Here is a 12,480-nt window from a genome sequence, read left to right as displayed (position 1 = left end):
GGCATCTCGTTTTTTGCTGGTGCCGAGTTATTCTTTGTTGACAGAATAAAATAAAGAGTTGAGTTTTTTCCTCATTTTTCATTTTTCCCCTTCATTTTCAAATGCAAAAATACACTTTTGCTTTATATGTAAAAAAAAAAAAAAAAAAAAAAAACGCCCAGATCAGTTACCACAGACCAGTTGGCCATTCGTAAAAAGCCGTCTTGGCCACTTGTCGATGCCATTGCAGTAGTTGTCTTCAATAAACCAGCTTGCACATCGAAACATTTGTGTAATCTGCCACTGTTGATTTTGTAAGACTTGGGGCAGGATTTCATTTCCTTTTCATGGAAAGCCAAAAGCCACATCGATTTATCTTGCAAAAACGTTGTCTTTGGATGCTTTTGGCTCTGTGATGCCTAACAACTAAATAATAATGTGCAATTTCTGATAAAAGGCATCCAAAATGTTGCTGTCTCATTTCGTGTCCTCATTCTGAGATCGCATTTGGGTCTCAGTTTGCATTAGCTCTGCGCTTGGATTAATCTAATAGCAATAACAGCATTAATACGGTGCCAGCTCCAGAGGCAATAACGAGGCGATGTTTATGTAATGCATTGGTCTGTTCCTCTTTCGGAAACAAGCACTTCTTTTTGTCAGTAACGTTAGGAAGTATTGAGCATAAAAATGTAGAAAACAAGCTTTTTAGTGTCACTCTTTTATGAGGGTGATTACTCTGGCAGTGCTTCCTGGCAGACAACACAGACTTGTGCCTAATCCAGGGGGTATTTCTTGTTCAAAATATTGCATGGAAGTGAGTATGTTTTAAACTTGGGCATGTCTGCATTACATTGGCAAAACAAATCACAGCAATTCCTATGGCAAGTCAGAGGAGAGCTGCCTCCCCTTCCTGCTCCATCCCTCGCCCACCCACATGTCCCACCGGTGGCGGGACCACCGCTGCAGCCCGGCTTGGAGTGGAGCCCAGCCTTTCGTGCTCTCCGCTCTGGAGGAGGCCCGCCTCGCTCAGCCCGAGCTCGCCATGCCCTGCTCTGCGATAACCCCAGACCTCGAATTCAAGTAACTCAGTAACGCCGACCTCGACTCCATGGCTGTTGATTGGCTTGTGAGCGGACACATACGTTGCAATAAAGCGAAATTTATGCCTTATTTAGGATTTCATAGCTGTTATGGTAAAAGAAATAGAAACCTTTTCTTTTTTCCCTCATTCACGGAAGATTGCACACAGTGCTGCAGCAGGCTACGGCCAGTACCCTGAACCAATCTCATGCCTTGGTGAGCTCTGGTCTCCCTCGAGCAATGCATCTGGAGACAGTCCGTGCAGTGAGGCAGAATCTCACCCTGTAGATTTCATTGGCTTCTGCATTTGTACCTTAGCAGCTAATATTTCTGTTGACTTTTCTCTGATGTTCCCAACATCAAGTTCTTAAATGAGCCTTATGTGCCAGACTCACGTGTTGCAGTGCCTTGACACAAATCGTTTAATTCCTTTTAAATGCCTAGATTCATTAATTCCTCTCCTTTTTTTGTAAATAGGAGTGACAATGCAGAGATTTTTTTTTATGTTTCCATACCTTTATAATTGCCTATAATGTTATAAAGATGTGAGATTCTTCCTTAATAAAGAAACGATTTTCCAACACTTGAGTGAAAGCAATTTGACCAGCTAGGTAGACAGTTCTGGCATTACAGTTTCATTTAAAAATAAAAGCGGTCTGTCTAGTGAGCGGTTATTGCTTAAAAAATTGCATATAACTTTGATTTATTCCCCCAATGGTCCAAAATACCTGCTTATTCTTCTGCCTGTCATACAAGCAGTACGAATTATTCAAAGGAAGGAATGATAGAGAACAAAGCAATGAAAAAATAACCCAGAGGCAACTTTATGAAACATTGCAGTTGTCTGAAAATGACAGAAGGTAGGGAATTCAAAGTTAAGACTGATGCTCCATCCATTGGAGTAGGCTGCTTTTTTTCCTCCTGTTTCATATTGATGTGATTTGAGGATGAGATGTATTTATCCTAGCTTTAAATTACCTGCCTGGGTTACTTCAGATTATCTAAGGACCACAGAAAATCTCTGATCAGAATCAGCGCATTCACTGATGTTAAAACAACTTGGCTGTGCCAGTCTGGGGCAGTAGGGAGCACTTCTTTGCTTACTAGTTTTCCATAAACTTGCATAACATCAAAAATAGTCATCTGAACTCTCTGCTCAGCCTGCAGTAAGCTATGCTTGACTCTATTTATTAAATCTCGACACTTGGCATTCTCCACTAAAATGTTCTTCTTGGTGTCGAGCAAAGCAGGAACAGCTCAGTCTGTGCAATGCTGTGCTTTGTTTCATTTCTATCACTTGTACCTAGTAAGTGTTTTGGGTGGCGGGGGGAGTTACTTTTATTTTTCTCCTGCTTTCATCCATATTCTTAAATGGAATGAGAAGTATTTTTGATTCTTTGAATGGCAATTTTCTTTCTTTTTACTATCGTTAACAATATCAGCTGCTCTTTGTTGGAACCGAGTGGGACCTGAGCCTTGCCGTTGCTCCCCAGACAGACAGTAGATGGGCTGGGGGTATGGGTGGTTGAACTCTTTGGTAATGCAGACAGCCTCACGGTGTATAAATGTGGAGACAAGAACAACTTTTGTACAAATGAGGGGCTGAAAGTCAGGTGACTGTTAAAGTAGCCTTTTTTTTTTTTTTTAATATCTTTTCCTCCTCCAGATAAAAAGTCAAATACCACATTCATCTATTTTGGCTAGAACAAAAATTTCATTAATAGTTTTCCTTAAAAAAAAACATTATGGGAGGAAAAGTTTGTTTAGAAAAATCTTAGCTTTCTGTTTTCAGTTTTTTGTAAAGCCACCTGGCTTTCTTAAGAAAAAAAAATCTGCTATTCAAATAACACTTTTCCAGTAATGTTTTGTTTGGCTTATAAATTTATTCCAGTAAAGCCATATACCGTGTACAGTACGCCTCAAGTCTTCCTCTGAGTCTGTTCTGTTTACTAATACAGCATTTTTATTTTGCTTCTTTGACTTGTGCGTGGTTTGAAAAGCAATGCTAATGCAGTTCGCAGGGATGTTGAATTTAACCGTTCCCCATGTGAGCCACATGTACTGATGAGCTGGGTTTGTTCTTTATTCCTGCCTTCCCCTTGGAACCTGGTTACTGGTCTAACCAAATAGACTGACAGTGAGCAGACGGATACTGCAGCCGATGGTGAGACCACTGCCACCGAGGTTTGTACAGTCGCCGGCACCCGGTTTTGGCCGGGGCGAGCGTTCCTTCTCGTCCCTCCCCGACCCTGGGCACGGGGGCTCAGCCGCCCTCCCCTGCGGCAGCGCGGGATCCCTCTCTGCGCAGGCGGGCGAGCGCCAGAGCCTTGCTCGGGAGATCGAGTTTCCAGTGCTCCCAGCGGGTTCCTCTGATTTCGGTGGTTGCTTTGCAAGGCCCCCGCGCTGTGCTGGTAGCGGGGCGGCGGCAGCGTCGCCCACGCCAGCGCGCTGGCTGGGTTGTGCCCTGAGTCTTTCTGTTTGCCCTTATAATCTGCAGCTTGTGTGAGAGAGAGAGAGGGGGGAAGAAGACAGTAAAAAGCAGTTTTCAAATTTTCTGAATAAAGGTATTTCCGGATTATAAACATTGAAGATTTTCCTTGAACGTAATTTCACATGTCATCTTCACATATTGCCACCACATACCTTCAGAGGAGGCACTGTGGTATTTTCTCTGCACGGAGAAGCCCCGTGTCCACAACCTGGTTTACAGACAGCGCAGGCATATTCAACCCCGTGTGACTCCAGTGGAGTGCAGATAATGCTTTCATAGTTAGTATGGTTGCAGCTGCAAATGTAAGCTGAATTTGGTCTGACATCTGGTAGAAGAGAAGAGTCTTACCACAAACACTACTGTAGGTTTTCAGTAGGGTCTCGTTAATATTTCAGACTGTTAAAATTATCGTTGAGGAAAAATTCTCTGTATGACGCATCGGGGCAATTCGGCCTCGGCTGTAGATAGAGTAGATTTGAACTGAGTTATAGAGTAGTCAACAGATAAAGATTTTCCCATGGGTCATTTGACTAGTTAGGACTATATGAAAATTTAACAACAAAATAGTGGCACGAGCATTAAAAGAATCCAAATGGAGCCACAACATAAAGTCTGCTGAGATGAGCCTGGAGTACAGAATATCGTGAAGTGCCTCTCACACTGTGTGGCTTTAGGCCTTGAGCTGTGCAGAAAATAAAACAGAACCCTAAACCCGTGACATTTAAAATGCTCGGTTTGTTAGTCAGCAATGCGTGATCGTCTCCCTATCCTCCATCGTTGTTTTAGGGGAGAAGATTTTGTGAACCTCAGTTTTCCTTCGGGATAGCTGATTTTCCAAACGTGTGGTGCGCTGGCCATCTGCAGGTGCAGCCCTCAGCAGCGGGTCCGCTTTGGCAGCCCACACCGCGTCGCGTTTGTGAGCGGGAGTGCGTTTGAGCCGAAGTGATTTGAGCTGAAACGTGTGCAGTTCCAGAAGGCCACCACTGTAGACAGTTCCTGAAAGAATACGTACAGACTAAATGTGGAATAAAATTATATAAATGTAGAAAGGGACTGAGGTTAGGGAAATAGCATTTTTAGGAAATAGGATGTGCCTCATTCTGTAGAAACCTTTACCCATGGTAAGTTAACACAAAGTTTTGCCTGTGGCCCAGCAGGTGCCGTATGTTCAAACTCTGGGATCAGGGAGTTCCAAAGAATTTGCTGTTGCCATTAGGTCCTAAACCAGCCGCGATCTCAGTGAGAAGGTCCAGCTGCTGCTCCCTAAATGGAGATCTATCAACGTGGAGCGCACCAGTGATATTTATAAAAGAGAAAAGTTTAATACTCCTCTGTTGACAATTAACAAGTTTGGCAGGGGGAGACTTGCTCTGAGTGAGGACAACCATGCAAAGTCAACCAGTGGGTCTGCTCCTTCTCCTTAAGCCCTTAACGTGAAGAAAGTGTGACTTTAACCTAGCGTGTTCTTCTCGCCATGTTTGGTAAAGCCTTTGGTGATACAAGTGGGTAAGGTGTCGTTTTCCAATCTTTCTCATGCTGGCAGTCGGATCAAGAGGAGGACGGAGATCTAAAGGCACAGGTACAGAAACAAAAGGCCCAGATGTTGCTCGAGTATTGGAGGTGTTCACCTCTCTCCGCATGTTCGTGTCGGTTCTCTGTGAAGAAATGTGTAGAAACAGCATTTTATATCCTTTCAATACTGTGTCCCTTACTTTTCCCTTTCTTTTTCACTTCTTTCAGAATAGTCTGATTAAGCGAATACAGGGTGAAAATGTGTATGTCAAACATAGTAATCTTATGTTAGAGGTTGGTATTGGTATATACCAGTGCATGTACGTACATGTGTGTTAGTTTTAGTGGTAAACTGTGAAACTGCACTATGATGCATGAACTGTGTATTCCCACCTGCTAATAAATTAAATAGATTTTTTTTTCTCAGATTATGATGACTCCTCTAACTTTTACTGTAAATATATATATATGCGTGCGCGTATGTGTGTGTGCGTCCACGCGCATATGTATGTTTGTTTGAAGCCTCTTTGTCAGGTGTAAATTATAGCGATACAGATAAGCTCTTTATTAGTATTTTTATACTCACTTGTACGCGATATGCTATGCTGTTATCTTTCAAAATGCCACATTTTCACAGAGTGTTGTGTTAGTGCTGTGCTCCCCGGCTCCCTGAGATGTTACTTCCCTCTTTACTAACCAAGTTGTGTGTTTTGGCGCTAAAATTTGGTTGGCTTAGGATGTATGACAAACTGCTCTATTCTTTTAAAACTGTCCAGGACCTAGACAAAACCCAGGAAGATCTGATGAAACATCAGACCAATATAAGTGAGCTGAAACGCACCTTCTTGGAAACCTCCACAGAAACGGCTGTGTCTAACGAGTGGGAGAAGAGGCTTTCCACATCTCCCGTTCGGCTTGCAGCAAGGCAGGAGGAAGCTCCTATGATTGAACCACTAGTGCCTGAAGAGGTCAGCGTGAGCTGAAAGGCTTCATTACCTATTTGTCTGTCTGTTTTTACTTTTGATAGCTCTCAGGAAGTTTAGAGGCTGTAGTTAGAGGCCATTCCCCAGTTGGAGGTGCTCCCCTTTTCCCAGGACTCAGCCTTTAGCAGCAAACACACAAGGAAGAACAGATACCTCGTATGTGTGTGTAGATATTTATATCTCCATAGCTAGAGTATGAAATTCATTGTAAGCCGCATGGCAGAATTGGGTCTCTCTGAGGGTGCAAAATGCAGGCTTCCTTACAGGTTCGGTGAGCTTGAGAGGGTCCAGCCATGCATGAAAGAAACCATGAAGGTGATGGAGAGAAAATTTAAATAATGGTGACTGGTTGGGAGCAGCGGTGTAGCAGGAGGGATTGGGGTACGGTACTAAGCTTGACAAGAAAATACAGAGCAAAGGACAGAACTTTCTCAGTCTTTGACAACAGGGAAGAAATAATGATGATAATTAGACCTGCTTGACTAGTTCCATAAGGGAAATGATAGTTGCTGCAGTCGCTGGATACCGTTTCGTTGAAGACCCGGTGCAGATTGCTAAGCGTGTGTGTTTCCATACAGTGTGCACGCGTGAAAGCATCTTGCTCAGTGTGCAGTCTTGGAAGTGTTTGCAAGAAACTAGTCGTCAATTAAAAAGCTGCCTTTTATTGAATTTGTGGGTGTGTAATGAGATGTAGAGGTAACAACGTAACGTTCATGTAGCCATAAAATACATAGATCTTCAAAAAAAAGCAGAGAGTCTTGGTTTAAATCCAGTGGAGTAAAAAGAAATATGTTTGTGTGGTCTGCATGAAGATTAATCTTTTTATTCTATTGTGGATGGATATCTGGTTTCTGTCTCACAAGAATCATCTTTATGCTTACCACTTCTTTTTAGTGTTACAGAGCAATAAATGGTCATAAAATTTGCTTCTGTCCTCTCAGCACTAATGCAATGTTGTAATGAACTCAGCAAAAATTGGTGGGAAAGAGTAATTCGAAAGAGTCTTCTGCTTCCCCACCTTAGAGGTTGGCGTTGCAGACCCGCAGCTCTCTGGGGAAGGGAATCCCTGACACCACCCCACCCAGATAGCACACGTCAGCCTCTCCTCCTAGGAGAAGGGATGTTGCCAAGAAGAAGGCCCCATCTCCTCTTCTCCTACATCATACGCATCTGACCAGGGGCTGATACTGACATCAAACATGCGTTAGAGTCACCATCAAGTTGGATTAAAATACCTAAAGAGCAGACTCAGTGCCCAAATCTTGCCTTTAGGAGAAAGGGCTGAGGAGTCTTAATGTTGCTCCTGTTGCCTTCTTCAGGAACAGTAATAGATCCTTCAGCCATGTTTAGCTGTAGTTGAAAACATGGCTTTTCTTTCTTTAAAGTAAAACTGTAAGTGTAACAAACTGAATGTATTTAACATATTAAAGATGTAAGGAGCTGTTAAAAAGGGAGTGGCTGGCTAGCTCAGCCTGAACTAGAGGAATGCAGGTGAAGCAAACTTATAATCCCCTCAATGGATTTCATGTTGTTATTTAGAAATTTAATAACAATTTTTAATGAAAACACACAAGCAGTAGCAAAGCATTACACAGTTACGTAGGTTTCACCCTGAGGAAACACATCCAAATTTAACCATTCATTTGGAAAGGAAGAGGGCAAGAGATACCCTTATCTGGTACCTCTTCTCTCACTGGAAGGAAAGGACTTGCTCAAAAGGAGTTTCCGGTTCCCGTACCTTATGTGAATCTGAGTAAACTACAGCTGTCCCACAGAATCTGAGCCAAATGAAGGCATCTCTGTGGAAAAATGTGTGTGAATTTGAGCAGTGGGAGCTTAACTCTGAGGTGACTTCTGGCAGTAAGGGTCCCCTGCTGTAGCTAACATCTGACCATCCTTTTTGGTCTCACAAAGCATGAAGGTTTGAGTTCGCGTGCCCTGCTGAGAGAAGAATTTGTTAGGGGAAAAAAATGAAGACATGTATAGGTCAAAAGCAACACCTTGATCTCTACTAAGGAATGTGGAGGCAGTCAGGATAGAGAGCACGTAGAACTGCGTTACGTAGTAGCTTCTTCTAGTCAAAGAAGATGCACGTTCAACTTAGCATATCCACTTCAAAAATGCATTCAGTGCCAATACCTGCAGTAGCTCTTTAATATAATAAAACGAGCAGAAGGTAAAACACGTCCTTTCAAAATATGTGCTTTGAGCACTTGGCACCTGTGTGTGTTCAGTCACTTTGACTTTAAGCTTGTCTAGTCACCAGTTGGTTTCTTGCAAGAACAGGGGAAATAATTTGTTTCTCTTCAGTTATGAAAAATACAGTTTTAAATATCTGCCATAATAGTGGCCAGATAGCTGCAGGACATAAAGCTGTCATATTAACAAACTCCTTGACAAGGTTTAGTCTGGCCTGGACTGGATTAAACCAGCACTTCAGAAATAAAGAAGTTAAGCATCTCATTGCAGTCAGGGAGATGAGTTGTTTCTCCTTCTCTCTCTCTAGTTTCGTGTCTGCCTTTAAATGTGTGCCTTTCTGCTTGACTGCATGGAGTATACATATTTAAAACAGTACCCTTTTATCACGCCAGTCGTAGTACTTCCATTGGCGTGTCTAATGAGCGCGCTAACCATTGAAGTGGGTTGTGAAAGGGTTTGGCAAGAAACCTGCTTTGCTCTGCGGGGGCTTCCTTGCTCTGGCCAAATGAAAAATGTGGCCAGCCCAGAAGCTGGGCTCAAAAGGCTTAGGAAATCGAGTCCTACCAACATTAAAACTTTCCCAGTTGGTCAAGTTACAAAGATACTCTCACCATCCTTGCAGCGTTGGGAAGGCACAGATGGGATAGAAGTGAGGAGGATTTTGGTGTCGCGCTATAGCAGTGGTACAGCAGTGGTCGGCTTTCTGCATAGGAAAAAGGCTCTGAGACCGCTTGTACCTGTAAGGAGGAAAGGAGAGCTGAAATCCTAACCTGACGCATCTTGTGCCTGCTTGAGCAGGGAAGGCTGCAAACTCAGGAAAGAGCTAAAGCCAGGGTGAAGGTAGAGGGACCTGTTCTAAGATATTGGTGGAAGCCATGGAAGTTGGCACGAGACACAGTTAAATGAATAACAGAAGATGAAATCAACACAGTACGTCCACGCCCAGGTGTTATTCAATTTACTGTCTTTCCTGCTATGCAAGCAATATGCTCGTGTCTGCATGCGTCACGGAGAGACACTGATTTCACTTCTTATTGGAAACCTCTTTGCTGTAAAATTATTCTGTTTAATTCTGTTTCCTAATTTTACCATGCAATTAATAATTTGTACAGTAGAGAAACATGATAAGCTGTTGTAGAGTATGGTGGACTTTTCACCCTCCATTTACTAAAACCGTTTATTCCCCTGACATTAGACCAAAGAAGAAAGAGAAAAATCAGAAAAACTCATAGTTTTGCAGAAGGGAGGTACTACATTCCTTGAATTGCAGGTAAAAACAAATAATATTTTATTGAAATGCAGTCAGATAGGCTGGCAATGATTTATTATTTCATTATCTTTTTTTCCTTTCCAAGACACTTTTTTTGTTTATTTCATAAGTTCCAGAGAGATGTAGTCTGGGGGCCAAATTCTGAGGAATGAGTCCCCTCCAGAGCTCATGGCTTCCTAATAGAGACTGATTTCTCTGCTAGTTAGAAGTCTACTTGCACGGTGCTGTTTGTGGGTGTTGTTTGCAGTTGTGCATGCGTTTCCAGCATAAGCCTCACTGAGAACGTTATGGTGAATGGGGCACTTCTGTCACTAGAATGAATTTCCTTTATACTGTCAAGTGAATTCAGATTATGCTGAGTGATGGTGAACTTTGTATTCTTATTGGTTTTTCTATTAGCCAAGTGTGATAGAGAAGAAGCTGCAGGAAGGAGAATCCGCTGGCACTTTGGTTACTTCTCATCAAATCATTATCCAGAAAAGTATCCCATCATCCCTAGAGGTTATTTTTAATTCATTTGATTTTGAACTACCATGTTTCCTTAGTTAAATACAGCAGTTACGGTCTGAAGGTCAAGTAACTGGATGCTGATTGCTTTGTCAAAGCAAATCACGTAGCGTATTTGCATAAGGAGGAAAAAAGATGCTGCATTTAGTTAGTTTCTTTAGCAGTGTGGCATCTATGGTGTTGTGCTACTCAATTTAAACAATGCTGAAGAGGGTTGATGTTGTTCTAATGAAAACAAGGAAACTGAGTGCAGGCTACAGCTATCTATAAATGCAGAATATTCTAAAATCTCATTAACAGTGTGTTGGTGACAACTGGGGAACAGTTGGATGGGGTTATATGCCCTGTTTTTGTAATTTGTTTTTGACTGTAGCATTATTAACCATTGTGATACAGGATTTTTATCCTCAGGATGATTCCAATCATCATTTTAAATGATACATTATAATTGCATTCTTCAAATTAATACAGAAATAGTGTGACAAAAGTAATTTTTCGTGTCCATGTTATATGGGCCTCTAAGGGGAGGGAATATGCAAAGAAATCATACTTTACCTAAGGTGATTCTGTTTATTTGTTTGATAACTGCTCTAAGAGTAGAGTGAAATTGTTATATGCTTTCAGAAGAGGCAGCATTGATTTCTTAAAAGTCTTCATACTTTACTGCTCCTGAAGTACAGATAAACCTTCAGATATTCTAATTTAGCTTTTATATCTCAAATATAGGGCACTGAGGATTGGGTTGTTATAGACAAAATACCCTCTGAGGTAGTTGATGGTGAATCGAGAAAAAAAGTGGCATACAAAGTAGTGACTGTGAGCAGTAAAACTGCCTTTCCACCTGAGGTGTTAAAATCCAGTACCATTCTAATGCAGAGCTTTGAGGACTTGGAAAGTGAAATACAATCCAAAGAGGAGAATAAGCAGAAAATGTTCACCCTAGGAAAGTCCTATGATACCGTATCTGGGAAAATTGTAACCATGACAAGTAAAGCTAAAGAGGGCGAGAAAGCAGTACAGCCTTCAGTAGAAGCTTTGCAAAAGCTGGAAAGGGAAGTGCAAGAGTCTGTGAAAATCATTCCGGTAGTGGCCGAGTACGAAATCCTCGAGCCTGTCACTGATGAGAAAGCCAGGCGGGGATCCGACGTGCAGAGCACGAAAAGAAAGCTGTCCGACTCTCTGACACCCATAAAGGAAGCAGAATCTCAGTTGCAAAGCCCCGAAGAGGAGAGTTTGAAAAAGACACTAAAGATGGACCAGGATTTGCAGTTACATGGTACACTGGGAAGCTTGCAGCTTGGCAAAGCAGAAAAGCACCTTGGCAGTGAAGCTGTAGAAGCAGGGGCATTTGCCCGGAGAGATAAGAGCCTGTCTGAGTGGAGATATTCCAGAGAACAGCCATTTACCATTGCTACTGCTCACTATGTTACCGAGTCGTCTGCGTCAAAAGTAGTGGTAACAAGTGGCTTTTGACTTCACGCCACGGTTTAAAGATTAAAGCATGACTTCTTTTAGGCAATCCCCTCACGCCACCCTGCCTTTCGGCTCTCTTGCTGCCTGGCTTTGTGTTGACAGCAGCCAACCCAGCTTGTTTTTTTTTCCCCTCATACTTTGAATCCGTCCCATGGTCTGAAGCAGACATCATACAAGGCTTTCAACCTTGCGGGTTTATTTAAAGACCTGTGTTACTGAAACGTGGTATTGCTGCTGTGGCTTCTTAATAAAAGGAAAAAAAAAAGGTTTGCTTGAACCAGCAAAATGCCAACGCTAACAACTATGCTTTGTAACTATTGCTTACTACGGCCATTATGAATTTGCTCTGATTTATTTTCCCATTCTTTTCCTGTTTCCAACCTCTCCGTGCCCCCGTAACCTTCTCTCCTTTTCCTCTGTCTCTGCCTCCGGTTTTGGCAATTAATGTCTGTGCATGTGGGTCTGCCTTTCTGCTGTGTATGACTCTACATTTCTTTGTCTGTTTAGACTAAACAGTCCACCACTGAAAAAACCTTGGATGGTTCAGATATCTTCAGTTTAATAGAGTCCGCCAGAAAACCGACGGAGTTCATAGGAGGGGTTACTTCTACTTCACATAGCTGGGCTCAGGTGGCCGTTTGATTCCTTCCATCAGTGTTATAACCACGCACCAATTACTTTTGCTTTTCTTTCGTTTCCTGGTTTTATGCATAACTCGGAACCTATATAACTAATGCATGCATTTGTGTGCCTTTTCCTTTCTTACAGCAGATGACAATAGAAACTTCACCGAAAAGACAAACAAAAAACCCCAGGTTTTCTCTCATTTCACTTTATGTTGGTCATTTTGCAGGGTGGTGTATTTTGCCTTTATAGAACTCACGCAAAAATATCAACGAGAAAAACACTGCGACATTTCTCTTCACTCGCTAAAAATTGAGATTCTTGCTTTGGTTTTCATTTCTACTGTTCTGATAATGTCCTGA

The 12,480-nt window shown here is 42.3% G+C and overlaps 2 protein-coding genes across 22 annotated transcripts in view; both read left to right on the top strand.

Annotated features, from left to right (window-relative positions):
• Positions 1 to 12,480, top strand: part of EPB41L3 (erythrocyte membrane protein band 4.1 like 3) — a 150,953-nt gene that overhangs the window by 130,155 nt on the left and 8,318 nt on the right. For 8 of the 21 annotated variants that reach the window (XM_075416431.1, XM_075416419.1, XM_075416423.1 and 5 more), the window contains 7 exons: positions 3,190 to 3,243; positions 5,094 to 5,129; positions 5,291 to 5,356; positions 5,839 to 6,030; positions 9,440 to 9,514; positions 9,914 to 10,015; positions 12,002 to 12,124. In XM_075416431.1, coding sequence (XP_075272546.1) covers positions 3,190 to 3,243; positions 5,094 to 5,129; positions 5,291 to 5,356; positions 5,839 to 6,030; positions 9,440 to 9,514; positions 9,914 to 10,015; positions 12,002 to 12,124 — 648 coding nt within the window. The remainder of the gene's footprint in view (positions 1 to 3,189; positions 3,244 to 5,093; positions 5,130 to 5,290; positions 5,357 to 5,838; positions 6,031 to 9,439; positions 9,515 to 9,913; positions 10,016 to 12,001; positions 12,125 to 12,480) is intronic. The other 13 variants (XM_075416427.1, XM_075416429.1, XM_075416438.1 and 10 more) reach the window with 7 other exon arrangements.
• On the top strand, positions 10,525 to 11,981 carry LOC142360782 (uncharacterized). The gene is made up of 2 exons (XM_075415332.1): positions 10,525 to 10,581; positions 10,748 to 11,981. Exons 1-2 carry the CDS (start codon positions 10,525 to 10,527, stop codon positions 11,492 to 11,494), a joined length of 804 nt encoding a protein of 267 aa, XP_075271447.1. The 3' UTR covers positions 11,495 to 11,981.

The sequence above is a fragment of the Opisthocomus hoazin genome, chromosome 3 (genome assembly GCF_030867145.1).
Source record: "Opisthocomus hoazin isolate bOpiHoa1 chromosome 3, bOpiHoa1.hap1, whole genome shotgun sequence".
Lineage (NCBI taxonomy): Eukaryota > Metazoa > Chordata > Aves > Opisthocomiformes > Opisthocomidae > Opisthocomus > Opisthocomus hoazin.
This window is presented reverse-complemented; position numbering and strand designations above follow the sequence as displayed.